The sequence below is a fragment of the Globicephala melas genome, chromosome 2 (genome assembly GCF_963455315.2).
Source record: "Globicephala melas chromosome 2, mGloMel1.2, whole genome shotgun sequence".
NCBI lineage: Eukaryota > Metazoa > Chordata > Mammalia > Artiodactyla > Delphinidae > Globicephala > Globicephala melas.
In genome coordinates, this window is record NC_083315.2 from 103960620 (window position 1) to 103987990 (window position 27371).

The following is a 27371-nucleotide window of genomic DNA, read 5'->3' on the forward strand; positions in this document are numbered from 1 at the left end:
GAGTGAGGGAAGAAGAGCTGGGCTCCTAGAAGGACCTTCCCTGCCCCAGCCTCTCCCTTCAACGATGCACGTGGAAGGGGATGGAGGAGGAGAGGCTAAAGGTGCCGTGAGCCACTCAGAGAGAGGAGCCAGAGTCAAAGAGGGTGGCCAGTAGCCAGTAGTGGGAAAGGGAGAGAAGAGAAAGAAATCCTGGTGGAAATAGAGGAAAGGACTCCCATGGCAGGCTCCTGAGTGGAGGAGGGACGAGCTTGGCTAGAGGAGGGGGAGGAGGGAACAAGAACGGGGATGGGAAGAGACAGCTGGGGAGGGGGTGGGTAGAGGGGGCAGAAAGGAAGAGAGACATATGGGAGCCTCTTCCCCCACACCCAACTCCTTCTCCCCATTTATTATTTCCCTTAGAGGACCTACAACAGAGGCTGCTCCCAGGTAACTGCTCCCAGCCCAATGCCTCTGTTCTGCCCAGAGCCCCCACCCACTCTCTCTGTAGGCTGCTGAACTAGAGGGCTGGGTTACCATGGCAACTGTGAGCCGCCAGGATAGCCACAGGCAGGCCTGGCCGGGTCACTACTGTTCCTGGGCTTCTATGCAGTGGAGGTGGGAGGGGGAGGCTCCATCTGGCCCAATCCCCACCCCTCCCCCCCATTTCCATTGGGGCTTCAGAACTGAGATGCTGCACTCCGCCCAGGTGGGGGCTATCCAGCCTCTCTCCTTCTCCCTCTCCCTCTCTTTCTCTCTGTCATACACACACACACACAGACACACACACAGACACACACACAGACACACACACACACACACACACACACAGGCCTGGAGCAAGGATATAGAATAAACACTTCTTAAATTGCAAGAACATCTAGCCAATAGCGTACAGTTGTGCCTAGACTTCAAGTTTAATTCACAAAAGCTGCATTCTCTCAGCTCCTTGTCAGGCTGGGGGAAGTCTCACCTCAGCCCTCAGAGAGACAGGAGGGAGCAGGGGCACCCTATGCAGGTCTGGAGGCCAAGGCAGCATGGAGGGAGCAACAGAGGACCAGTGCATGGGCCTATGCTGCCGTCAGCAAGCTGGAGCAGGACAGAAAGTCCCTTTGGTGAGGCTGAATTCGGGGCTTCTTGGGGAGACCACTGGGGCTCCCACACTAAGGAGAGGCCAGAACTGGAAAGGTGTCAGAAGTCATCCAATTCACATGAGGATTAGATGAGGTAATCGAGACCCAGGGAGCAAGTGATTTGCTCAAGGTGACTGCGAGGTATCCCGTGGCAGAGCTGAGACTAGCAGCCCTGGCTTCAGACTCCTGCCCAGGGTTCTCTCCCAGCCCACACCAACCACCCCCAGAGCTCCTCAGGCCTTTGCTGCTCTGGGCCCTGGAGGCCACGCGCTTTCTGCAAGAAAGCCTCTTGAATAGAGTTCCTGGTCTGTCTTGATATTGGGAATTGAGATCTTGAAAATGCAGTAGTCCTCAAATGGGGAGGTTACAAGCCTTGGAATGAAAACATAGCCTCATTGCTAATTACCACCTTAGGGCACTACAGGTTGAAAACCTTGAATTAAAATCTAAGCTGAGTCGGGAGCTGCACCATTCCCTCACCTCCCATTCACTGTGCATCATCCACACCTCCTTGCGCCCCGCCCCCCCCCAAGTGCCTGGCACTGACTCCTGCAGACTTCAGTGACCTGGTCATGGAGTGGAGCAGAAGGTGAAGGGTTTCTGTGCACGTCCTGCGTGAGGGAAGGGGACCTCTCTTCCAGAAAATGACCGGCATCTAACCTCAGAGCATGCCTTGAGGGTCCAGGAAGTTTGGGGATATTTGTGTGGTCACCCAAAGGAGTGTCTGGCACCAGAAGGCGCTCAGTAACCATCTAGTGAATGGTACAGCCGCCTCCCGGGTGGTGCGCGCCGCCCGCCCACCGACTCCACCACTCCGCGGCCAGTGGCTCAGAGGAAGAAGGGGGCGTGGCCTCCGGCCCTGGGCCGCTCGGGGCCAGCCGGTCACAGCGAGCCTTGTAGAGGTCGCGCTCCCTGGCCAGGCGGGCCACCTCGGCCCGCAGCGCGTCCAGCTGGGCGGCCAGGCGGGCGCGCTCGGCCTCCAGCCCGCGCCGTTGTTGTAGCCGCTTGGAGCGACAGGCCTGCGCGTACCCGCGGTTCTTCAGCGTGCGGCGCCTCTGCTTCAGCCGCAGCGCCTCGTCGCGCCCGCAGCCCCGCAGCTGCCGGTTTAGCTCCCGCACAGACATCGACACCAGCGCCGCGTCCGAAAACCGCTCGGCCAGCTGCAGAGGGAACGGGCAGAGCCCGAGTCAGCGCCGGCTCCCGCCCTGCTCCAAGCTCGGGTGGCCCCGCCCACCCGGCCCCGCCCTCGGGAATGCTCCGCCCCCGGCTCCCACCTTTACCTGAATGTGCGCCTTCCCCTGAATCTGTCCCGCAGTCTAGATCCCGTTCCAGGTCCCAACACGCCCTCCCCTGCCCCGCACCCCCGCCACGGGTCCCCGACCCCTTTGGGTGGTCCCTGCGTGTCCCACCCACCGTCGGGCGAGCCAGTCGCGCCCCTGAACCCCACATTGACCTAGAGGGGTCATGAGCATCCGGCTCCTGGCCCACGTGTGTCCCGTGGGCTCGGGCCGGACAGACCCTTCCCCTCCAACACACCTCGCTCCCCTGTCCTGAAGGCTGCAACCCTGTGACCCTCAAAGGATTTGGATTACATCTTAATGCCCTCAACACCCCTGTCTGTGTCTATAATTAATAGGATGAGTCCCAATCCTTCCTGAGAAGGTTGGGGGCTGGGGCAGCACGAAGTCTTGAAAAGGCCAACTTCACTCCGGTTCCTACAGTCTCAGCTCTGCTCCATTCCACGCACAACCCTTTCCGTGGTTCCCCAGACTGAGTATCTATATACTCCCTTAATCAACCATTCCTGACGCCCTTTAATTCTCAGCTCTCCCCTTTTGGTCGATCCTCTTCTAACCTTGTCTTCTCCCTCTTCCTCCTGATTCAGCCTACTCATTTCTCTCTATTTGGAAAAAAGTAAAAAAGAAGGGCCAGAAAACAGTTTTCTCTATCTGATATCTTTTAAAAGTCCTTCTTCCCTTCTCCTGTCCTCTACCCCTTTCCCAATAAGTAACCCTCTCCGGGGACTCTCCTTCCTCTCTGGGCTGGCCTCCTCCCTCACCCTACCCACCCCCCGGACCAGCTCGCTGATCACTCACCTGGGCATGCTGGGCTCCGGTCTCCTCTGGGCTCCCTGGGTAGTAGGTGTGGGGCCCTTCAACAGGGACTGGGCCCTGACCCTGCAGCAGCTCCACGGCCTCCTCAGGACTCAGACCCAGCACCTCCCCAGCCCCCAACTGCTGTTGCAGGGTGGCCAGCCAGTACAGCTCCTCCAGGCCTGGCCGGGTGCCCTCGGTGGCCCCCACCGTGCCCGGCTCACTGAAGGTGGGTGATGGAGGCACTGAGCTGTAAGGTGTGGAGCCCAGTGAGGCTGTCGGGGGGCCAGATCTCCCCTCCAAGGGTTCCCGCTTTACCTCAAACTTCATTAAGTCAAAGTCATTGACATATTCCATGGCCAGGGGACTGGGAGGCAGTGCCATTCTGGGGCTGGATTAGGAGGGGTGCACCTGCAAAAAAGGGGACAGGTTTGGAGCACCTGGAGGCTGCCTGCCAGCCTCCTTGACCAAAATCCGCTTCCCCCAAAGCCCAAGTGCCCTGGGGACAGAGTTCTGGAAAGCTGGGGTGATGGTGCAGCCTGCTCCCTGCACAGTCGCCTCCGGGCTGAGGGACAACTTGTTAGGTGGCAGGGGCTCCTGACCAGGGGGAAAGCAGCTTAAAGCCTGAGTGAAGAAGAGGATAGCAGAGCCTCTGGCCCACTGGTGCCTCTGGGATCTACGAAAAACAAGAAGACTGTGGCAGCACTCCCAACTCTAGTGCTGGGACATGCTGAGCGTCTCTGTCATCTCAAGAGGCATCATTTCATTTCCAAGCAATTAAAAAATGTTGCTTAATTAACTGTGACAGAGTATGTGTATATTTTAAGGTAATGGAAAGGCACACATGCTGCGGATTTTAAAATAGATGGATAACATGCTGTAATCTCTCTCTCTCTCTCAGAACACCCAGGCCAATGCCTTGCACATAGTAGACCCTCAATGCACATTCATTCTATGGATTAATCAATGAATCCCTTTTCTAGAAGCAAGAGACTTTTCAAGAATCAGTTCTAGAAAGATCAGGACAGAGTGGTGACCATCTTTCCCCAAGTCTAATCTCTCCAAGGGAAACCAACCGAGACTGGTTTTCCTCCTTCCATCCAGGACCTGCGATGTTGTATGAACTTGAGCAGGTCACCTTCCCCTTCTGACCCTTGTTTCCCCTTCTGTTCAAGGAAGGTAGTTAGACTTTAACATTTCTCAGAGAGTGTTCTGTGAAACATGAAGTCTGAGACATATCCAAGAAGGGGTCTATGCGCAGATCATTCTTAGAAATGCTGTCTCCCATCCCTGTGAGCCTCTTGCAGGTTCACAGAGCACCGCAGCATAGTAATCTGAGCAGTCCTTCGGTAAACCATCTGTTCAACTTCAACAGTGTCCCAAACTTATGTCACCCAGGAACGCTCCTCCCTGTTATCAACTACGGAGCATGTGCCCACCTGAGTCACCTCTGGCTACGTGACCTTGGAGAGCCTTCCCAGCCTGGAAGTCCCAAGCTTGAGCCCAACTCCCAGTTCCAACAGCCCCAAGAGGGACAAGGCAGAGAGTGCTCGTCCCCAGGGCTTAGAGTCTGGCTCCATCTCGATGTCCAAACCTAGGTAACCCACTCTCCAACCACATCTCAGGCCCCCAGGTTCTGCCCAGAGAGGTGACAGGAAGGACAGGTCCTCTCTCTCTTCCTGTCCCAGGTGTTGCCCTATCTATTGAGCCCCTCACCCTTGAGAAGGCAGAGGGGATGGGAACAAAAACACAAATTGAAGGAATTGATCTTTGGCAGGGAGGAGAAGGTGAGACATAGAGAGAGGTGTCCAGAAAGAATTGGATGAAAAGCTAAGTGAGGAGGGCTGTTTATCTTTCTGATGTGATAGCAGTGAGGGACATAAAGCCAGTCAGGGTGGGAGTAGAGCAGGGGACCGAAGTGTGAAGATTCCTGAAAACAAACAACAGAAAGCAGACAGCAGGTGTCAGAGGAGGGGGCTCTAGGTGAGAGGCCTGGCACCCAAGAAGGCCTCAGACATACTCACTTTAGGGATGGCAGAGATGATTGGTCAGTGTCAAAGCCAGGCAGGCACAACTTCCCCAGAGACTGGAGGCCCCATTGAGCAGGGTCTGGTGCCTCTGTGCTCAGAACAGGGGGCTGTGGGCACACAGCCCACTGGGTACTCTTAAAGGGCCAGCTCTCTGAGGTCATCCATGGTTCTCAGGCCTCCAACCAATGAGGTAAGGGGATCATTTGCATATCTCATTGGTCTGAGGGGTTGCAGGAAATGAGAGGAGAGGACAAGTCTGCCTGTTCTCAAGGAAGGCAAGGGGGCGTCTTCCCCAACAAAGCGCCTCACTGATGGTCTGACTCACCGTTCTCAGTTCCCCAGTACAGAGTGCCACATTGGCCCTTGCCGGCACCCTCATGAGGACACAACCCTCAGCCCTTGGTGACTGAAAGCCCGGGACTGGAAAAGAGGGCCAGACAAGCTTCCAGCACCTTTACCCTCCAAGGCTCCGCAGCATCCTGTGGGTGTTTTAGGGGAGTATAAGCTCTCCTAAGCCCACTCTCACCTGGCCTGTTGGGTCTGTTTCCTGTTTTCAGGAACGTTCACATTTCTGCTCCCTGCCTCATTCCCACCTTATCTGGCCTCATGCCCCTCACAGTTATGGCATCAGAAAGATAAACAACCCTCCAGGACTTGCCCATCCTAGTCTCAGCCTCTCTAATTCCTGAGGACCCAGCCCCAGGACAGGCAGGCCAGCTTGGGTTCAGGAGCAGAAGGGGGAATGAGGAACCCTTTCCCTTCCTTCCAGGACACCTCGGGACACTGAAATCCAATCACCACCAATCCATCAGAGACACTTTCGTAACTGTCCTCATTTGCCCTCTGCTTCCCCTCACCTTTTCCTTGTGTGTATCTCTGTCCCTCTTTCTTCCTCTCTCACTCCTCCTGGTTCCCAGATGGCTGGGGGGTGACCTACATTTTCAGCCTAATCCCCTAACACTTCTTAGAGCTATCATCCCCAAGTAGAAGTTGGAACAGAGATACTAGGAATTAGCCAAGGAGATGTTTAAACCTGTCTGAAGCTGTTTAAATAGGGTCTGTACTAGAATAGAACTCCAGGAGTTAAAAGCTATTTCCTACATTCTAAGGACATCCAAACACTCCCCTGGGGTTAACAGGTCCTCTTTCCCAACCCAGAGAGAGAACTGGGTGTCCATCAGCCCCAAGGATCAATGATAAAAATTAACCTGGTCCCAGCCTTAGATGTTAGGTAAAGAGCTGGTAGATTCAGATGATCTAAGACAGTGGTTCTCAGCCCGGGGTCCCCAGACCAGCAGCACCACCTGGGAACTTGCTAGAAATGCAATTCTCTAGCTTCACCTCAAACTTACTGAATCAGACACTCTGGGGATGGGACCAAAAGAAATCTATGTTTTAATAAGCTCTCCAGGTAATTTTGATGAACACTGAAGTTTGAGAACCCCTGATCTACAGAGTGCCTATAGTCAACTCAGATTCCTTTGGTGTGTGTGTATGTGTGTGTTTGGTCTCTCCTACCATGCTCTCTACACACATATAAGAAGACCAACGTCAGAGGACATCTCTCTTCCCGCACTTGGCCTCCATTTTATAGAGCAGAGACCATTGTCATCATTCAAGTGGAAAGGCTTCTCGGTGTGATTGCCTGAATCTAGTGCTGTTTTTGCAGAAGAATTGAAAAGCTCAAGGCCTAGGAACAAGGCCACAAAATGGGAATGGGGACCATGGAGACCAGAGCCCAACACATGCGCACAGAATGTGGTTCTAAGGTAAATACCCAGGAAAGAGACCTCAGAATTTCCCCGGTGAAGAAGGAATAGCAAGTGTTGACTGCAGCCCCTTTTGCAGGCCTGGTCTGGTCTAGCCAGACACTGGCCCCCCAGCAGCTGTCAGGTCTGCACTGATCCTCTTGTTTACTGGAGCGCTCAGAGGAGATGTGGGAGGGCTAAGCTGCTAATGGGCTGAAGGAGTCAGACTAAACAAGCTCAGGCGAGTTGAGCCACTCGGGGCTCAGACCAGGCACCACTGACCAGGGAAAGGAGTCTGAGGGGTGAGGGCTGGACCAGGGGAAAGGACCAAGGACACAGAGAGGAGAAGCACGTTGGTCAGTGAGGACCCAGGAAGTGGTTCATGGGTTTTCCTGGCAGGGGGGGACGCAGGCTGAGACTGACTGGCTCAAGGACATTTGGGGACAGAGAAATGGGGATGAAAAAGTTGAAACCAGGTGGACTCTGTGAAGGACAAACCAGAGGAAGAGAGGCAAGAAGACTTAGCTAAGGAGGCTGTAGGTGTAGACCTGGGAGAGAGGGCAGAACTAGTCAGGGGCTCCCCAGGAATCTGGATTGAGGGAGACAGAGGGACATAGGCACATGGAAGAGATGGGCAAAGGCCCATGGAGAACTAAAAGAGAGAAGAAAGCTTCTGGAAGGGGATCAAGAGGGAGTAAGAGGTGATGGGAACAAGTGACTAGAAGAGCAAAAGTGGTAGAAGAAGGGAGAGAGGAAAGTAAGATTGGGCACCGAGGGCTTCCCTGGTGGCGCAGCGGTTAAGAATCCGCCTGCCAATACAGGGGACATGGGTTCGAGCCCTGGCCCAGAAGATCCCACATGCTGCAGAGCAACTAAGCCCATGCGCCACCACTACTGAGCTTGCGCTCTGGAGCCCATGAGCCACAACTACTGAGCCCACGTGCCACAGCTACTGAAGCCCACGCACCTAGACTGTGCTCTGCAATAAGAGAAGCCACTGCAATGAGAAGCCGGCGCACCACAACGAAAAGTAGCCCCCCCACTCGTCGCAACCAGGCGAAGCCCGCGTACAGCAATGAAGACGCAACGCAGCCAAAAATTAAATTAAATAAATTAAAAAAAAAAGAAGAAGATTGGGGACCGAGAACTAGAAACAAATACAGAAGAACAGACAGATAGATGGTCAGGCCATAGAGAAAGAGCAATGGACAGAGGACAAAAAGGTCAAAGGATATGGACAGAGGGATGCTGGATCATGGGGAGAGAGGGCCAGGCAGGTAAAGGGCCTGGAGAAGTGGGGTAGAAAACAAAGAGGAAGGAGAGGACGGGAGACAGAGTCAGTAATCCAGGATTCCATTCTCCTTTGTCTGCACCCCCATTTTTGCAGCCCCATACCACCCATTCTCATTTCTAGTTCTGGCTTATGGAATCCAGATCTTCAGTAATGGATTCAAATCCTCAAACCTCTTCCTGGTCTACCTCATACATTCATTCATTGGACAAATATTGATTAAACACCTACTACGCACCAGACACTGTGCTGGGCATTAGGGACACCTCAGTAAATCAGACTGACACCAGCCCTGTCTTCATGGAGCTTATAGACTGATGAACCAGAGAAAAGTCAATTTATTGCCCTTAGGCCCAGGCAGGAGTGGCCCGTGCCCTAAGCCCTGTGCTTTGAAAGGCTCCACTCTGGCCCTCTTCTGGCTGTGTCCCTTGGAGTGAGGGGTCCAGGCATCCCCTGCCCACACCCCAAACCCCTTCTGGACCACACTCCAGATACTTAGGAATTCCTTGTCCAAAGATCCCCAAGCCCACTTCTAGGGCCCACATGGACCTCTTTCCTGGGTTTGCTCTCCCGAGGGTAGATCACACTACTTGTACACACATTTCTAGACCCAGTGGGTGGCCAAGGGGTGGCTGTTTGCCGGAGGCTGTGTACAGAATTGGGATGTATAGACAGGAGGTCCATGGGCATGCACATGAGGTGTAGAAGTAGAATATGGTGTCAGAGGTGGGAAAAGAAGTGGGCCCGAAGACCAGTGGCTGAAAGCTGCTTCTCTCCACACCACCACATTCTGCTGTGGAATCTTGAGGATTCCAAACAAAATCCAAATTTGAACCAAATTCCAGACCACTGTGTGTATATTTGTCAAGGTAGAAGGATAGAATATATTTTATTTAATAGTTTGTTAGCTTGAGTCATACATTTAAAATATTTAAACACAAGGTTTGTGAGCCTCTATCTGTACTCTTGCCCCAGGCCCTACATATGCTAGGGATGGGCCTGCATAAAAATGAACCATTAGATCTTCCCTGGTGGCGCAGTGGTAAAGAATCCATTTGTCAATGCAGGGGACATGGGTTCGAGCCCTGGTCCAGGAAGATCCCACATGCCTTGGAGCAACTAAGCCCGTGCGCCACAACTACTGAGCCTGCGTGCCTAGAGCCTGTGCTCTGCAACAAGAGAAGCCACCTCAATGAGAAGCCCTCACACCACAAATAACAGTAGCCCCCACTCCCCGCAACTAGAGAAAGCCCGTGTGCAGCAACGAAGACCCAACGTAGCCAATAAATAAATAAAATCTATTTTTTTTAAAAAAAAAAAAACCATTACAACTGTTGCAGGAAGACGGACCCCTTCCAGGGCCCAAGAATGGGCTCTTGTCTAACACTTGGAAATGAATTGTCCAAGGAGACACACATGCTGACAAAGCAAGAGACTTTACTGGGAAGGGGCACCTGGGTGGAGAACAGGAGGGTAAGGGCACCCAGGAGGACCGCTCTGCCACGTGGCTCGCAGTCTCGAGTTTTACGGTGATGGGATTAGTTCCTGGGCTGTCTCTGGCCAATCATTCTGACTCAGGGTCCTTCCTGGTGGTGCACGCATCACTCAGCCAAGATGGATTCCAGCTAGGAGGATTCTGGGAGGTTGGTAGGACATATGGACTGGCGTCACCTTTTCACCTTTCCCAGATTCTTCTGGTTGGTGATGGTTTGTTTGTTCCATGTTCCTTACCAGGACCTCCTGTCATAAAACAGCTCATGCAAATGGGTTAGTGTGGTGCCTGGCCAGGGCGGGCAGTTTCGGTCAGTGGTTCCCCTAACATAACGAGATGGGTGCTATGCAGGAGAAGGGCAGGGGGCTATGAGACTTTATTTCATGAGAACCTAATCTAACGTGGGGGCAGGGGAGAGGGTAGCATTGCAGGGAGAGCTCGCCTAAGAAGTCACATTAAACTGAGACTGGTCAGGGGAGTAAGAAGGGACCGTGCCTGGTGGTGTGGAGAAGATGGAGATTCCAAGCCACAGGAATAATGTACGCAAAGGCTCTGGGCAGGGAAGAGGTAGACACATTCATGAAACTGAAAAAAACCCAGTGTAACCAGAAAGCAGATACCAGGGAAAGTGGGAAGAATGGCAGTAGCTGAGGGTGGGGCCAGATCATGCAGAGCCTTGTGGGCCAAGTTTAGGATGTGGGGGCTCTACTCGAAGGGCAATGAGAAGCTACTAAAGGATTTTCGGCAGGGATGTGGAATGATCAGGTTGTGTCTGAAAAGATCACTTTGGATCTAGGGTGGAGGATGGCCAAAATGGAATCAGAGTCAGATTAGGGGATTAATGCAGTTATCCAAGTCGAGTTGGGGGGATATCTTAAGCTGGAATAAAACCCCCAAAACAAAAAAATCTCCGAGATGGAAACTTGTGTACAGGTGATTTGTTGGGAGGATTTTCCAAGTCAGTGAGAGAAGTGGGACTGGGCAGCGGGAAGAGTTGAAAAGCATTACAGCTGAAACAGAGGCTTCAGTTGACCCCCTAGGAGCTCTGGAGCTGGGCTGGACCTTCAGAGTGTCCCAAATTTAGGCAAGGGGGCCAGGACTTTGGAGCCCTGCATCAACCAGTCGTTGGATACCAGCTGCCCCAGGAAAGGGGGCATTTGGCAAGACAGCTCCCTTCAGCCACAGGTGGTGCTCAGGGAAGTGCTCAGCTTGGCACCATCAGCAGCCAACACTCAGCCGCTGGGACAGGATCCTGAAGGGGGCATCTGGGCCGCACACCACAGCACCCACTGCAGGGGGTCTGTGAGACGTCCAATGGCTGAGCCCAGAAGGCCCTGGGGAGGACAAAATGCAAACTAAGGCAAAACTGGTCACACTCTGCCCCTGTTACCGAACACAAGTTCGCGTGCCCAACAACACACAGTGAGGCCAAACAAACTGAAACGTTGGAGTTTGGAGTAGAGAAAGGTTTATTGCAGGGCCAATCAAGGAGAAAGTGTGGCTTGTGTTCAAAAACCCCAAACTTCCCAGTGGTTTTCTGGGAGTTTTTATAGGCAAAATCTGGGGTGGGAGCTGCAGGGTATGTGACTTTTCTTCTGACTGGTTGGTGGTGAGATAACAGGGCAGTGTTCCAAGGATCTTGTGCTCAGCATGAAGTTACCATTCTCCACCTGGGTGGGGGCGTTAGTTCCTGCAGAAGAGCTCAAAGATATTGTTATGGATATCCCTTGAGGAGGAACCAGGGCCCTGCTTGATCGCTGCACTATTGTTTTTTGACTGTTCCTCCTCCGTTTCTGCCTTACCTCCCCTCCCTGATTAGTAACTGTTTGAATCTGCCCTTTGGGGAAGGTCTATGAGGCTGAAGCCTTTTTCCTACAACTAAGAAACCGGGGACACAAAAAGGATTTGTACCTGGGAGGGCTCCACGGGGTCCTGCTCAGTTTCAATGAATGCCGTGATCCTGAAGGGGGGGATCTGGGCCACACTCCCCAGCACCCATTGCAGCGGGTCTGTGAGACATCCAAGGGCTGATCCAGAGGGCCCTGGCGATCAGAAAACGCAGACCAAGGCAAGGCTGGTCACACCCTGCCCCCTGGTGGTGGCCGCAGACACTAGGCCAGCTGGTGGACCAGGCTAGGAGGAGGGCTAGAGAACCGAGCAAAACTGTGAGGCACATAAGGGGAATCGGATAAGGAAACCCCCAAGGGAGCCCCTTGTTCAGTCTGCCTAAAGTTAAGGAAGAATGGGGGGAGATTAGAAATGTGGGATTAATTCATTCTTTCACTCCACCAGTGTTGATTAAGTGCCTAATTATTATGGGCCAGATTCTTCTAGGAGCTAGAATAAAAAGAAGACTAAAATTTGGGTCCTTTTGGAACTTCCCTGGTGGTCCAGTGGTTAAGAATCTGCCTTCCAATGCAGGGGATGTGGATTCGATCCCAGGTCGATCGGGGAACTAAGATCCCACGTGCCGTGGGGCAACTAAGTCCTTGTGCCACAACTAGTGAGCCTGCGTGCCACAACTACAGAGCCCACACGCTCTGGAGCCTGTGTGCCACAACTAAAGAGAAGCCTGCTCACCACAACAAAGAGCCCACATGCCGCAACTAAGACCCGATGCAGCCAAAATTAAATAAATAAATATTTAAAAAATAAAATGAAATTTGGGTCCTTTTTTCAAGTAGCTAACACTCCAGTGAGGATTACGGAGATACAAAAACTACTACAATAAAGTGTGATTAATTCAAAAATATAGGTATGTACACAGTATTGAACCAACATAGATGAGACAGATGTTAATTCTAAGGGGCACATTGACCTTCACACAGAAGGTGATGTTTAATTTAAATCTGAAGGGCAGAAAGGTTCACAGAAGTGCTCTGGGAACTGCAGAGTTTGGTATATAGGACAGAAGGCAGCAAGTAGGGAGGTGGGGGTGATACCACTGGATAAATGGGAACCAGATTATGAAGGACATCAGTTGCCATGTAGTAGGAAGCCTTGAAGGAATTTTAAGCCTAAGAGTGATATGATCTCATTTTTTCCTTAAGGACAAATCAAGGAGACAGTATAGGACTGCAGTGAGGCGGGGTGGGGGGGGGGACTTGGTAGTTAGAGTCAGAAAGACTTGGATTCAGATTCCATTTCTCCTGCTGATCAGCTGTGTGACTTTGAAGAAATGACTTAAGCTCTAAGCCTCAGTGTCCACATCGGTAAAACAGGGCTATTGTGAAACTGAATGAGATTATGCATGTAAAGCTACTGGCTCAGAGCCTGGCACCTGGTGTCCATACAATAAATATCCCTCTCTCTTAATTTTCCAAAGTGAGCTTATGCGCAGAGTTTGGAGAATAACTTGGTGGGAGGGAGAGGGGGTGGCATTTGGAGAGGTGGGATGCCAAGGTGCTTGGGAGCTATTGTTTGATGCCAAGTGAGAGATAAACCCTGAACTAAGGCAGTGGCCAGGGGGAACAGACACAGACTTGAGAGCTAATTGTGAAATACAAATCCAAAGTTCCTGCTGTCTGACTGGACGATAAAAAAGGAATAGTCTAGACTGATTCAGGTTCCTCTAGGGCAACTGGCTAGATAGTGGTGCCATTTGCTGAGATAGGGAACCATGAAAGCAGGTGCAGGATCACAGAAGAGATGATGACCTTCAATAGCTTGGCCATGATGCCACCAGTGTGCACATCTTGAAGCCCAGAGAGTGACCAAAGAGGAGCTGTTTGCAGTGGAGTGGGTATGAACAGAGTTTGGATGTAGGGACTGGAGGGAAGAGTCCCAAATACATACACATGAGGTTGAGTCCAGGATGGAGCCTGGGTGGAAGAGATGAGGGTCAGCGGCAAGCCCAAGGCTGGAGGCCAGCTCTTTTGTCCCATTATGTTCCAGTACAGAACTCTGAGAAATCTCAGAATTAGGGCTGCTTCTGTTGCAAATAGCAGAAGTCCACTTGAAATTAGCTTGAGCAAGAGAAGAAATTTATTGACTCCTATACCCGGAATTAGGAATCTGTCACTCTCCATCCCTCAGCCTGCTTCCTCTAGCCTGGTTTCCATCTCAGGCAGGTTCCTGCTTTGCAGGGCCAAGCTGACACCCAGCAGCATCAGGCTTAGGTTCTACCAGCCCAGCAACCCCAGCAGAAGGAGATCTCATGTTGAAAGTCGACAGAAAAAGCCCCAGAAAGAGACCTCATTCCCATTCCTGAACATTTCCACTGGCTGTGGCCAGAGTGACGGACACACAAATTGGCCAAGCTGAGAGCCCACCGGTAGGAGACCCACAAGACCACACAGACTGAGGAGGTGGTTCCCCAAAGGAACATTGGGGTGCTATTACCAGAAAGGGGGAGTGGATGCTGTGCCAATGCTTGCCATAGCCACATTGAGTTTGAGGTGCTCTGGCCTTTGGGGTGATACCCGTGGTCTCAAGCTGAAGAGAGATGTCTGGCTGGAGACATAACTTGAGAAGTTACCAGAGGACTTTGTGGTGGTGGTTGGGTGGGGCAGATGCATTCTCCAGGGGAATGTGGAGAGAATGACCAGGCCAGAGGTCCAAAGAAGAGATTCTGGGGTGGAGAGACATCACCACTTCATGGTAAGGCAGAAAAGAGCCCTCATCACAGGGAGAAGAAACAGGGATTTGGGAGTTGGGGACTGAGGGAACCATGGCATTAGGGCCCTGGACAACAGAAGAGCCTGGGCTCAGAGTACCCAAGCCCCGGGAAGAAGGGGAAAGGCAATGCCCAGCCCCCGGCTTCTAGACTTCCAGCGCCCCGTGGGCTCCTGCCCCTGGCCTCTCTCCTTGTTCTTAGCTTGTTTGTCACCCAACGTCTCCCAGTCGCTGTCTCCCGGGAGCAAGAGTCCTCAAAGTTACATCATGAGCAGGGGGCGAGGCGTAGCGGTGGGGCGGGGCCTCGGGGAGGAGGCAGCCGAGGAGAGGACCCAATCCTCCAATGGGAGACAAGGGTTTGGGGGCTAAGATGCAGGAGGTGGGGCTATGGCTGGGCTGACCTGGGGCTGGAGCCCCGGGCGGAGAGAGGGTCGCGCCGGCCCTGCTGGGTCCCGCCCCTTCGCCCGCCCTCCTCCTTTTTAAGCGCCTCCTGCCTAGTCTGCGCTCCCGCTCTCTGCGCCGCGCTCCCTCCTTCCCTGCCTTCCTTGTCTCCCCGGCTCCGCTCCGTTCGCGCGGCCATCCCGCAGCCCCGGCCCAGGTACCATGGCCGCTGTGTACCGCCCCGGCCTGCGGTGAGTGACCCCCAGTCCGGGGCCGACCCGCACCTTCCGCCGTGCTCGCCCCCTCGGGGCTGCCATTTGCCTTCTCCTGCTCGCCCTCCTCCGCCTGCTTTCGCCTCCGAGGAGGAGGAGGCGGGCAGGTGGCGAGTGCGTCTGGATCCACGGCCTTTCGGGTCGTGCGTCTCGCTGGAGGCCGCCCCGGGTCTCTCGGTTTCCGTCCCCACCCCCCACCCCCACCCCCCGCTTTGCTGGTCCCTGACCACACCGTCTCTATCTGCCACCCTCAGAACTTCCTTTCCACTCCTCGCTCGTCCTCGCTGGGCCCGGTCTCCGTGTCTCCTCCTTTGCTTTACAGATGTAGCGCTTGTGCCCCAGATTGCGGTGAGGAGCAGTAGGGCCTTGGGGGTCAAGGGTGCATGAGCCCCTGGGGACTGAGCTCAGAGCTCCCTAAAGAAGGTAGAAGGTAAACAGCCATTCCCCAGCCTCTCCCGCGACTGGATCCTGGCAGACGAACCTGGCGGGAAGCCTAGGACAGCCAGAGGGGCCTGGGGCCCGGGAAAGAAGGGAGGCAAGGTGGAAGAGGGGGCCAAGGTGCCTTCATTCTTACCTGGCTGGCTTCATCCCCTGTCCAGGACGGGAACCCCTAGGCCCTGCTTGTCTGCCCTCTCCCCCTTTTCACAGCTTCCTGTCTTCCCTCTGTAGCCTCCCTTCTCAGCTTTTGTCCCAGGGTCTGAGCTGACCCTCTGTCTCTCCCACAGCTGGTTCCACTTGGCCAGCCCTTGTGGGTGGTCTCTGGAGGAGGGGAAAAGGAGAAGGTCCTACTCAGGAGGCTGGGGGGGGAGTGGGGGAGGGAGCTTCCCAGGAGACTTCCTGAGCCAGCATCCCCATGGAGACAGGTTCTCCCCAAGGCTGTCTGTCTGCCTTTAAAATTAATGCTCAGGGGAAATTTCTCTCTGAGGGGGAACAGAACCAGGTTCCAGGAGGCTTCCACTTCTGCCCCTGGGGCCACACTGGGTTTCCACCCTGCCCTGCCCAGTGAAGCCACCCAGCTCCCACATTCACGGTCTGAGCATCCTCCCTTCCCCAGGCTTATTCCCTGTGAGTCTGAGCGCCCTGCAGTCTGATGTTCCACCCCACCACCAAGAGCCAAAGTTCTAGGCATGTGCTCTCTAGGAAAGAGAGCCAAGAGAGGGACAGGGTCATGCGGTGCTGGGCGTGTGGGGCACAGTTTCTGGCGGGCAAGGCCCTGGCATTAGGAGGACAGCTTCTCTCTCTTGGCCTTTGCTCTCTCTGGGTCACTCCACCCTGGGTCCAGGCCAACTGGAGAAGACCTTACTTTTCCCTCTCCTACGGGTGTGAAGGGACAGACTCCAGGGACCCTGTTCTAAGAATTGGGGCATGCACCCCAGCCAGTGACATTCTCCAACAGTAAGCCTTCTACACAGTTCAAAAATACCTACCCAGTGGCAGCACTTCATGCAGTCCTTGTTGGCCCAGGTGGGCAACCGCAGATCCAGTGCCTGGAACCCTGACATCCAATCGCCCACTCTCTTGTGCAAGGGCCCAAATCTAGAAACCTGGGACTTTCCATCTCAAAGACCTAGTCCTCTGCCTGAGGCTTTCCTAGTCTTACAGCATGCACATCAGAAGAAAAGAATGAAAACAGCTGTCTTTTTGACTTATAAAAACTATACTTGAGAATGAAAAGGGCACCAGACACATGAAGCTGTCCACTGGGCACAGTTTACTGACATTTGGGCCATAGGACACCTGCTCATTTCCAAACATTGACCAGACGTAGTAAAAAATGGGCATGAGCTAAGCCTCCAATAACATCAGCATGCCTTATACATAGAGCCACACAGCCAGGCATGTGTCTTTATGCTCGTTTGGTGATACCTGTCCCTTGCTAATCAGGAGACACCCTCACTAAGCCTCATAAAGGCCACAAGACAGACGTGGCCTGAACCCACCTTCCTTACCTATTCCGACCTCTTCATGGTGCCTGTACCCAGACCTACTTTAGCACATCCCCAGCAGCCCAGCTTTCTGTCCCCTTGACTTGCCCATCTTCCACGAGAACACCTGGCCCATTACTTCTCTGTTTCTTCTCTTGCAGGCTTAAATGGCGTGGGCTGAGCCCCTGGGGCTGGCCCTCACGGCGCAGTATCCAGACCCTGCGAGTACTGAGTGGAGACCTGGTCCAGCTGCCTGCTAGGGTTCGAGACTTCGTGGAAAACAGTGCCCGCCTGTGCCAACCAGAGAACATCCACATCTGTGATGGGACCGAGGCGGAAAACACTGCCATACTAACCCTGCTGGAACAGCAGGGGCTCATCCGAAAGCTCCCAAAGTACAACAACTGGTAAGCCCTGAGCCCAGCGACCTGCGAGATAGGGGCAGCTGCGGGGACGGAGGCCACTTTGGGTTTACCAAGACGAAATCAAATTTAAGTAGACCATCCCAATAGAATGAGCAAGAATGGGAGCTTTGGAGGAAACAATCAGGAATTATTGGGATCGGTCTGTATTTTTATGTTAAGTGAATAAGCTGATACAAATAAAAGCCTTTGCTTTTTTTTTTTTTTTTTTTTTACTTACAAGTTCAGGGAGTTTTTGCCAGGGTAGAGGCCATCAGGGAGCTGGGGCCAAGGGAACTACCCCTTAGACTGGGACGAAATCTGGAGAAAGCAACTGAGATGCAAATGGATGGGAAAAAATAAGGCCAACAGAAGACCTAGAGACAAAGTTGGACTTGAAAGAGTGGGTCTGGGATGAGGGAGATCTACTGACCACTATCTTCTTGATATCCGCTCTCCCCCAGCTGGCTGGCCCGCACAGACCCCAAGGATGTGGCACGAGTAGAGAGCAAGACGGTGATTGTAACTCCTTCTCAACGGGACACGGTGCCCCTCCCGGCTGGCGGGGCCCGTGGGCAGCTGGGCAACTGGATGTCCCCAGCTGAGTTCCAGCAAGCCGTGGATGAGAGGTTTCCAGGCTGCATGCAAGGTAACCAGGGCAGGGACACAGAGGCAGGGGCACTGAAGGAATAAACAGGTTGGAACCCTTCAGCCAGGTGGCGTTTTTCCTCCACAGGCCGAACCATGTATGTACTGCCATTCAGCATGGGTCCCGTGGGCTCCCCACTGTCCCGCACCGGAGTGCAACTCACGGACTCCGCCTACGTGGTGGCAAGCATGCGGATTATGACCCGGCTGGGGACACCCGTGCTTCAGGCCCTGGGAGATGACGACTTTGTCAAGTGTCTGCACTCCGTGGGCCAGCCCCTGACTGGGCAAGGTGAGCACCTGCTCTGCCCAGGGTGGGGGGACACAGAGGCCTGCTTGTACTCAGAGGGAACCCCACATCCTACCCATCCTGATTAGTGAGATACTGAATTCCCAAGAGCTAGGGCAGCAGTGCGCTGGGGGTGAGGCTGAGTTGGCAAAGCAGTTTGCTCAAGATTGAGAAGAGTGAATTATCCATGTCCAAGAATAGGGGCATGGGAGCTGATGCATATTATGAGGTGGGAGGCCTTAGCCACCCATTGACACCACCCCTGCTGCCGAGTGTCTTTCCTGCCACCCCCTGATCCCTCCGGCCCCTGACACCCCAGTGCCTGATGCCCCTGCCAGCAGCCCCATGACCCCATTGTCCCCAGGGGAGCCGGTGAGCCAGTGGCCATGCAACCCAGAGAAAACCCTGATTGGCCACGTGCCCGACCAGTGGGAGATCGTCTCCTTCGGCAGCGGCTATGGTGGCAACTCCCTGCTGGGCAAGAAGTGCTTTGCCCTTCGCATCGCCTCTCGGCTGGCCCGGGATGAGGGCTGGCTGGCGGAGCACATGCTGGTGAGGGCCTGGTGAGGATCTGGGCAGCTTCGGGGGGCAGGCCAAGGGTGGGGCCTGGCCAGTCAGCCTCAGCCTCGCCTCTCCACTGCCAGGGACCCAACTGGCGGGCCAGGGACTCTGCGCAAATGCCCGAAGCTTTGGCCCGAGGCTGCTGAATGTCGCGGGTGGGGGGGGCCTCCCCTTGCTGCCACCCCAGGCCCTGTAGCAAGGCAGTGCACCTGTTTCATGAATAAACATTGGTCCTCCCTGTTGACCCCTAGCTGTCCTTCCCATGAAGACCACGCCTAACCTCTGGTGACCTCTTCCTTGCTCCCTCTCCCCACCTGGCAGATCCTGGGTATCACCAACCCCGCGGGGAAGAAGCGCTATGTGGCAGCTGCCTTCCCCAGCGCCTGTGGCAAGACAAACCTGGCCATGATGCGGCCGGCACTGCCAGGCTGGAGAGTGGAGTGTGTGGGGGATGACATCGCCTGGATGAGGTTTGACAGTGATGGTGAGAGGCCCTTGGATCATACTCGCCGTTCTGGTTCTTACCAGAGTGTAGGATTCCTGCGTCCACTGCTCAGGGTGAACTTTGTCAGTGAGAACCTTCTCCTGAACAACCACCCCTCCCCCATGCCTCCTGGCAGCCCAGCCGCCCTGGAGATGCAAAACCTTTCCCCTCAGATCTAGGGTCCAGCTCGGGGCACGGAGGGGCTGAGCAGGACCTTCCGAGGCTGAACCTCTCGACTCTTCCTGGTTAGTCCTTCCGTTTTTTCACATTTCCTCCCGACAGGTCGACTCCGGGCCATCAACCCTGAGAACGGCTTCTTTGGGGTGGCCCCCGGCACCTCCGCCACCACCAATCCCAATGCCATGGCCACAATCCAGAGTAACACCCTTTTCACCAACGTGGCTGAGACCAGCGATGGCGGCGTATACTGGGAGGGCATTGACCAGCCTCTTCCACCCGGCGTCACCGTGACCTCCTGGCTGGGCAAACCCTGGAAACCTGGTATGGGGCAGGGAGGGGGTGTAAGTCAGCCCCCAGGGCTCAGCACCTTGCTGATGTAAAAGCCTTTTCCTCAACCTGCAGCCATCTTCCAGGGCCTCTGGGACTCAAACGGAGCTATGCAACCCTAAGCAAGATCTCAGTTCACGTCCCCATTCAGTTTGTGGCCTGGCTGAGTCGCTTAACCTCCTGAGCTTCAGTTTCCCCATCACATGAATGGGGGTAGTTTTCATAGTACCTATCTTATAAGGTGTTGGAGGGTTAAATTAAATAATGCATGCAGGGCTTCCCTGGTGGCGCAGTGGTTGAGAGTCCGCCTGCCGGTGCAGCGGACATGGGTTCATGCCCCGGTCCGGGAAGATCCCACATTCTGCAGAGCGGCTGGGCCGTGAGCCATGGCCGCTGAGCCTGCGCGTCTGGAGCCTGTGCTCCGCAACGGGAAAGGCCACAACAGTGAGAGGCCCGCACACCGCAAAAAAAAAAAAAAAAATGCATGCAAAGGATTCAACGTAGTGCCGAATACATAGTAAATTCTCAATTAATATAAGCTGGATATTTTTAAGGGAGGGTGTCTTGGAAATTATTACAGAAAGAATTGGACTCAAAGCACTGTCATAAAGTTTGACCCATTAGGAAGAAGCCTGCCCCTCCCCCTGCCACTTGGACCCTCACCCCACCCTGACTCCCCATGTAATAACCATTGCCTAAAGGTCAGTATTGTTACCCTCACCCTTCCCCTGCCCCTCCAACACAGACACCCCAGTCTTTCCGAACGAAATCAGACCAGCTCTTTAGCCTCTCCTAGAAGCTAGTTTCTCAACCCTGTCATTACTCCCTTGTGCCCTGCAGCCCTGCCCCGTCCTCCAGCCCTGCACTCTGGACCTTCAGCTTTCAGTGGCCTTTGGCATTACGCGAGCCGAGACCTAGGGGTGGGAGCAAAGAGGAGCCTAGCAGGGGAGGGTGGCCTGTGGTCACTGAAGCCTACATTCAAGTTTTCCAGGCTGGCTTAGCAGTCACCCCCCTCATTTAATCATCCTTCATTTTCTCTAACACCATCATTAAGCCCTCCTTAGCCTCCCCACCCAATTGAGAAATCCAAGAAACTTTCATATTTCGCCACAGGCTAGTTGCCCAACCCCTTCACCACCTCTGGATTCAGGGGTGTAACGAGGGCATGTTGTGCTCAGCTTCAGTTCTTACAATAATACCTTGTGCTAGGTCCTCAGCTGGGGGCTGATGAAAGTGCAAGAGAGAAGCATAAGGATGGTTCTTACATGAAAGTGGAGGCAGGAGTTGGGGGGCAGAGGGGGGCGGGGGCGCTGGCTCCGTGACTCCCTTGCCCCCCAGGTCCAACCAGTAACCTTTGGCAGAGAAAGCACTGTGTCCCTTCAGGGCCCCCGTGATGGTGCTTTATACATACGCCACTGACTCGGTCCCAGCTCCTCTCCAGGCACCTGAAGGGGCCAAATGACCTGGGCTCCTCAGATTATGACTGCCCAGGTTATGTCCTCGTCTGAGTTCTTCAAGCCCTGTCACTCCAGCCGGGTCTGAGCAGACCCAGGGAAACCACCAAAACCTCGCTAGCTTTAAAATCAGTTCCTGTTTGCATTCTCATAGCTCAGGAGATTCTGTCTTCCGCCATTTGCTGATGGAAAGTCAGTTGTCTGTAAACTGAAGAAACAACAAAGACAATAGCAAAGAAGAAAGTCAGTTGTCTGAAATACTGACCTGTCTCAGTTTTTGCTTTAGGTTTGAGTGTTTATTTAAATAATAATCCCGTAAATTAAAAGAAGAGTTCCTGGGGGAAAATTTCCATTATAACCCTATGCCAATATTTAACCTCATTCCCTTGAGCACTGCTCAGTGCCAAGTGGCTGTAGCTTGGCATAAACATTAATGTCCTGCTAAACACCAATTCCTCTCTTGCTCTTTTCTCCCATAGCTCAGCCAGCAGTACCATTATGGATAAATAGCCTGATCTTCAGGGGAGATGTCCTGGCTCCCTTCTCCCTGCTCCTTACCAACCTCCAACCCGAGATTGTGGGGGGCTGATGAGGCAAAAAGAAACTGCGCAAGAGTGTCTGCAAATGTCTCTGTGTATTGGGGGTGGACGTGCCCTTGGAAGTGATAGTATTTGTATTTGCTCTGCCAGGTGACAAGGAGCCCTGTGCACATCCCAATTCTCGCTTTTGTGCCCCGGCTCGCCAGTGCCCCATCATAGACCCAGCCTGGGAGGCCCCTGAGGGTGTCCCCATTGACGCCATCATCTTTGGAGGCCGCAGACCCAAAGGTAAACATCGTGGGGGCTCCATGCCAACTGGGTTAAGGGTTGGGCTCTCTGTCAGGGCCCACCTCCCTCTTGTACTTAAAGCTCAGAGAGCCTCAACCTGGATCGCCAAATACAGCTATCTGCCTCTCGAGCAGCCCCCTGGAGAATGCAAAATCGAGGTGGAGTGGGAGGCATGGGGTTTGAAAATGGGCAGCTGAGGTCCTAGGAGAGAGAAGGAGTCAAGATCACCAGAAGGGATGCAGTGATCGTACAAAGATAAGGGCTGCCTTTGACCATGTGCACTGGTGTCCCAGGAGTCCCCCTGGTATATGAGGCCTTCAACTGGCGCCATGGGGTGTTTGTGGGCAGCGCCATGCGCTCGGAGGCCACTGCCGCGGCTGAACACAAAGGTGAGCTCCACTTCTGTGTGCCCAGCTTGCCTCACCTCTCCCTTCCTGAACCAGACCTTCCTCCTGCCCACCCCTTCCCACGTGTATCTTTGCCCCATTCCCTTCCCCTCACCCTGCCTTGAGGATGTTCCAGAACCGCCAACATTTCACAGCTTCCTCCGGCTGGAGGCGGGGTACCTTTCTCTTCTCCAGTAAGAAGGGAGGTTCCTTACCCATCCTGCTCCCCTCCCCAGGGAAGGTCATCATGCACGACCCATTTGCCATGCGGCCCTTTTTTGGCTACAACTTTGGGCGCTACCTTGAACACTGGCTGAGCATGGAGGGGCTCAAGGGGGCCCGGCTGCCCCGCATCTTCCATGTCAACTGGTTCCGGCGCGACGAGGCAGGCCACTTCCTGTGGCCAGGCTTTGGAGAGAATGTTCGGGTGCTAGACTGGATCTGCCGGCGCCTAGAGGGGGAGGACAGTGCCCGAGAAACGCCCATTGGGCTGGTGCCAAAGGAAGGTGCCTTGGATCTCAGCGGCCTGGGAGCCATAGACACCACCCAGCTGTTCTCGCTCCCCAAGGACTTCTGGGAACAGGAGGTTCGTGACATTCGGAGCTACCTGACAGAGCAGGTCAACGAGGATCTGCCCAAGGAGGTGTTGGCTGAGCTGGAGGCCCTGGAGGGACGCGTGCGCAGAATGTGACCAGAGGCTACAGCTAGCGAGGGAGCATGACCCCCCCCACCCCCCCTCACCCCCCGGCTCCAACCCTCCCAGGAATAAGCGAGCTACCAGACTTGCAGAAAATATGAGCAACTTGACATAACTATCATCTTCTGGGGGCCATGAGACCAGGCCACAGACCCTCCCCCACATGCTGCCCAATAATGAGATGCTCATTTATTTAATATAACATCTGTGCTGTTTTCATTTCCTGCCTGTCTTCACAGGCTTCCCTTTAACACCAATCTCACAATCTTCTCCCAACCCTTCCAAGTAGCTGGTGTCCCAGTGCAGCCTGCCCTGGCACAGCCTGGTGGTATAACGACCTCTCTCACAGGCATCTCTGCCACCGAGCCACTGAGTAGGAATTGCTGGGAGAAGGCAGTAACTACTCATGTCCTGAGGTCTTAAAAAGGTGGGGCCTCTGTGAGCTGCTCAGTACAGCCTCCAGGCCTAAAATTCCCAGTCTCCCATCAGAGACACAGAAGCCTCTATCACCCCACTCACCAGTGAAGCAGTTCCATTGTCGATTCTCAAACCTGTTCTTCCTCCTGCCTGACCTGAAATTGGGACCCGCAAAGTATTCATGAAAGCTTATTCAATATTAAGGCAGCTTCCATAGTAGCTTCTGTGTGCCAGGTGCTATTCAGGGGTGTCAGCTGAGAATAACTTCACCCGTGATCTGGATCAGGCTGAGTGAATGTATAAACTGAGATGGGTACGAGGGAAGTATGTACCCAGAAAATCAGGACAAATTTTAGCAAAATAAAAATTACCATTTTAAAAATGGGAATAATAAAACGGGGAATTCCCTCAGAAGAAAACACTGGAGGAGGAAACACTGTGTTCTCACAGAAAACAGCCAATAACCAGTGACAATGTGTAACAGCAGAAAAGAATCTAAAGGTCAGAGTGGATCACATGCTAAAACACAGCAGTGGAGTCCATTGCACTTAAAAATATCTAGCCAAATCCTCAGCTTCATAAATAGCATGTGATAACTGAAACAATATGATCAGAGGCAGCATAGTATAGATGTTAGGCACCTAGTAGACTCAGGCCAGGGGTGCCTCTCAGTTTCTTTAGCTGTAAAATGAGGATGTGCCTACATCTAACAGTGTTGTTTGGATTAAGTCAGTGAAGCCAGGCACTCAGAACTATGCCTGACAAGGAATAACCATTGAATATATGTTAGCTGTCCTCACCTTTCCACTCTACACTGATTAGAGTGGGCCCCGTAGGCATACGTTATACATTGCTGGCTTCACAGTTTAAGAGGAAAACAAGCAATGTAAATACAATTTAGAGGAGAAAGAAAAATAGGTTTGGAAATAAGTCCTTCCTGGGAAGAGGCAGGGAACTGGGGTTCCAGACACCTCTCTGGTAACTAAATGCACAGGGGGTAGGAAGGTGTTAGCCTTAAAAATGATTTTGGGGACTCCCCTGGTGGTCCAGTCAAGACTCCACGCTTCCACGGCAGGGGGCACAGGTTCAATCCCTTGTCGGGGAACTAAGGTCCTGCATGCCGTGTGGCACAACCAAAAAAAGGAAAAGATTTTGTTTCTCCAAAGAAGACATACAGCTGGCCAACAGGCACGTGAAAAAATGCTCAACTTCACTAATTATTAGAGAAATGCAAATGAAACTACAATGCGGTAACACCTCATACCGGTTAGAATGGCCATCATCAAAAAGTCTACAAACAATAAATGCTGGAGAGGGTGTGGGGAAAGAAGAACCCTCTTACACCATTGGTAGGAATATAAATTTGTGCAGCCACTATGGAGAACAGTATGGAAGCTCCTTAAAAAACTAAAAATAGAGTTACCATATGACCCAGCAACCCCACTCCTGGGCATATATCCAGAGAAAACTAGAATCCAAAAAGACACATGCACCCCAATATTCATTGCAGCACTATTTACAATAGCCAAGACATGGAAGCAACCTAAATGTCCATCGACAGAGGAATGGAGAAAGATGATGTGGCACATATATACAATGGAATATTAGCCATAAAAAAGAATGAAATAATGCCATTTGCAGCAACATGGATGGACCTAGAGATTATCATACGAAGTGAAGTAAGCCAGACAGAGAAACACAAACATCATATAATACCGCTTATATGTGGACTCTGAAAAAAAAAAAAAAAGATACAAATGAACTTATTTACAAAACAGAAATAGACCCACACACAGAAAACAAACTTATGGTTACCAAAGGGTAAGGTTGGGGAGTGGGGGGGAAGGGATAAATTAGGAGGATGGGATTAACATATACACACTACTATATATAAAATAGATAACCAACAAGGACCTACTGTATAGCACAGGGAACTATACTCAATATTTTGTAATAACCTATAAAAGAAAAGAGTCTGAAAAAGAATACACACACACATATATGAATCACTGTGCTGTACACCTGAAACTAACACAACATTGTAAATCAACTACACCTCAATTTAAAAGTTAAAAAAAATAAAAACTCTGGAAAAACCCCAGTAAAAATGATTCTGTCAATGAGAATAAAATTGGGCTCTATGCCCTGCAGCTCCAGATAAATGATAAAATATAGTTAACCTTTTTATTTCAAAATAAAACAGATAAAGAAGACCATACAAAACAAAAGTATAGCTTAATAAGCTAATACAAATGGAACAACCTTGAAACCATTACCCAGAAAAAGAAACAACTTTGCCAAACACTAAAAGCCGCCCCACCCCCTTGCCATGCTCCTCATCTTCATCACAGCCCCTCCTTCCTGGTGGAAATGGACACCATGGTTCATGATAGTCACATCCTTGCTTTTTTATTTTTTTTCCCCTGGAGTTGTATTACCCAAATCCAGATCCCTAGACATTATAGTTTTTGTAGTTATAGTCTTGCACATTTAAAAAAATGTATATGCCTTTTAAGTCTCTTTCAATCTACAGGTTCCCCCTCCACTCTCTAATTTTCCTTCAGTTTAACCATTGAAGAATCCAGGCCTGGATGCTCAATGCCTAGATTCATTGATTTATTAGGGATTTCAAAACAGCTGTACTCAAACTCTGTCATAATAGTTGGAATAATTTTACAAAGGGACACTCCTTTTATCTTCGATTTCATCACTCAAAGGTACAGTTTATATAAGAACAGCAAGTAACTGCTTGATTCTTCTCCTTTATTTACCATCTTCAAAATAATGATTTGGCCTCATATCATTCTTCAAAAAGGTGACCAATTAGTAACACACACACACACCCATTATGAACTCATGGATTTAAACATACTTAATGTTTATTAAATTATCCTTATAATGCTCAAATTATCCCATCTTTGGCCATAAGCTTGGCTTCTGAGTCCTTTTGACATTACCCTGATGATGTTTACTGGCTTCTTTGCTACCTGGAATGGTAAGTTGTTCCATGCTCATCTTGTACATTTCCTACCCCAGACCTAGAATCAACCATTACCCCAAGCTCTGGTTTCTTTCCATGGGAAATGGTATTTTAAGATTTAGGTGGTAGGAGTGTTTATTGCTACTAGATTGTTTCTAGATCTTTTCACTGAATGGGGATAGGAAGATAAAACACCTCATGGGTTCATACTGATAGTTCCTATTCAAACTCAGGGCTAAAGGGTTTTTAACTTCTATATCACATTTGTAACTCCTATCACCACACAAAAAATTCTGGTTCCCAAGGACATAGGAGACAAGAGTATTAGAAATCCCATAATTACTCAATTTCTTTATAGTCAACACATTTTAAGTCCTGGGCAAACTAGCATACTTCCCCCGCTCCTTCTACATCGAACATGCTGCCAGAAGATAAGTTATAAACACACGTCATCCGTCACTTCAGAAGACAGAACTTTCCCTTGTGTTGCCTGAAGCTGTACACGTGTCCCAGGAGCTCTGTGGAGTCACCAGGCTGGGAGCTGGGACTGGGGAGAGACAGGACAGGGGTAGCCAAAGAAAGAAAAATTTGCTTTCCTTCTCTCCTCTCAAGCTCAGCCCGCCCCCTGGTGGAGATGCTAATGAGCCGGGAACAGCCCAAGGCAGGTCAGATCGGAAGTCAACTAGCTGACATGTACAGAGCAGTTACTAGAACCAGTCCTAAAATGGGTGCTAAAGGTAGAAAACCTCTCTGTGGCTTCAAGTG

At 52.2% G+C, this 27371-nt stretch overlaps 2 protein-coding genes across 2 annotated transcripts; one reads left to right on the forward strand and one right to left on the reverse strand.

Moving 5' to 3' along the window:
* Window positions 1-1861: 1861 nt before the first annotated feature.
* Window positions 1862-15688, reverse strand: NRL (neural retina leucine zipper). Its single transcript, XM_030854481.2, has 3 exons — window positions 15605-15688; window positions 3206-3613; window positions 1862-2269 (listed from the first exon to the last, which is right to left on the reverse strand). The coding sequence occupies exons 2-3, from the start codon at window positions 3584-3586 to the stop codon at window positions 1862-1864; spliced, it is 789 nt and encodes a 262-aa protein (XP_030710341.1). The 5' UTR covers window positions 3587-3613; window positions 15605-15688.
* On the forward strand, window positions 14757-23411 carry PCK2 (phosphoenolpyruvate carboxykinase 2, mitochondrial). The gene is made up of 10 exons (XM_030854608.3): window positions 14757-15009; window positions 17117-17362; window positions 17821-18005; window positions 18093-18296; window positions 18658-18845; window positions 19176-19338; window positions 19621-19839; window positions 21989-22126; window positions 22420-22515; window positions 22749-23411. The coding sequence occupies exons 1-10, from the start codon at window positions 14981-14983 to the stop codon at window positions 23201-23203; spliced, it is 1923 nt and encodes a 640-aa protein (XP_030710468.1). The 5' UTR covers window positions 14757-14980; the 3' UTR covers window positions 23204-23411.
* The last annotated feature ends 3960 nt before the right edge of the window (window positions 23412-27371 follow it).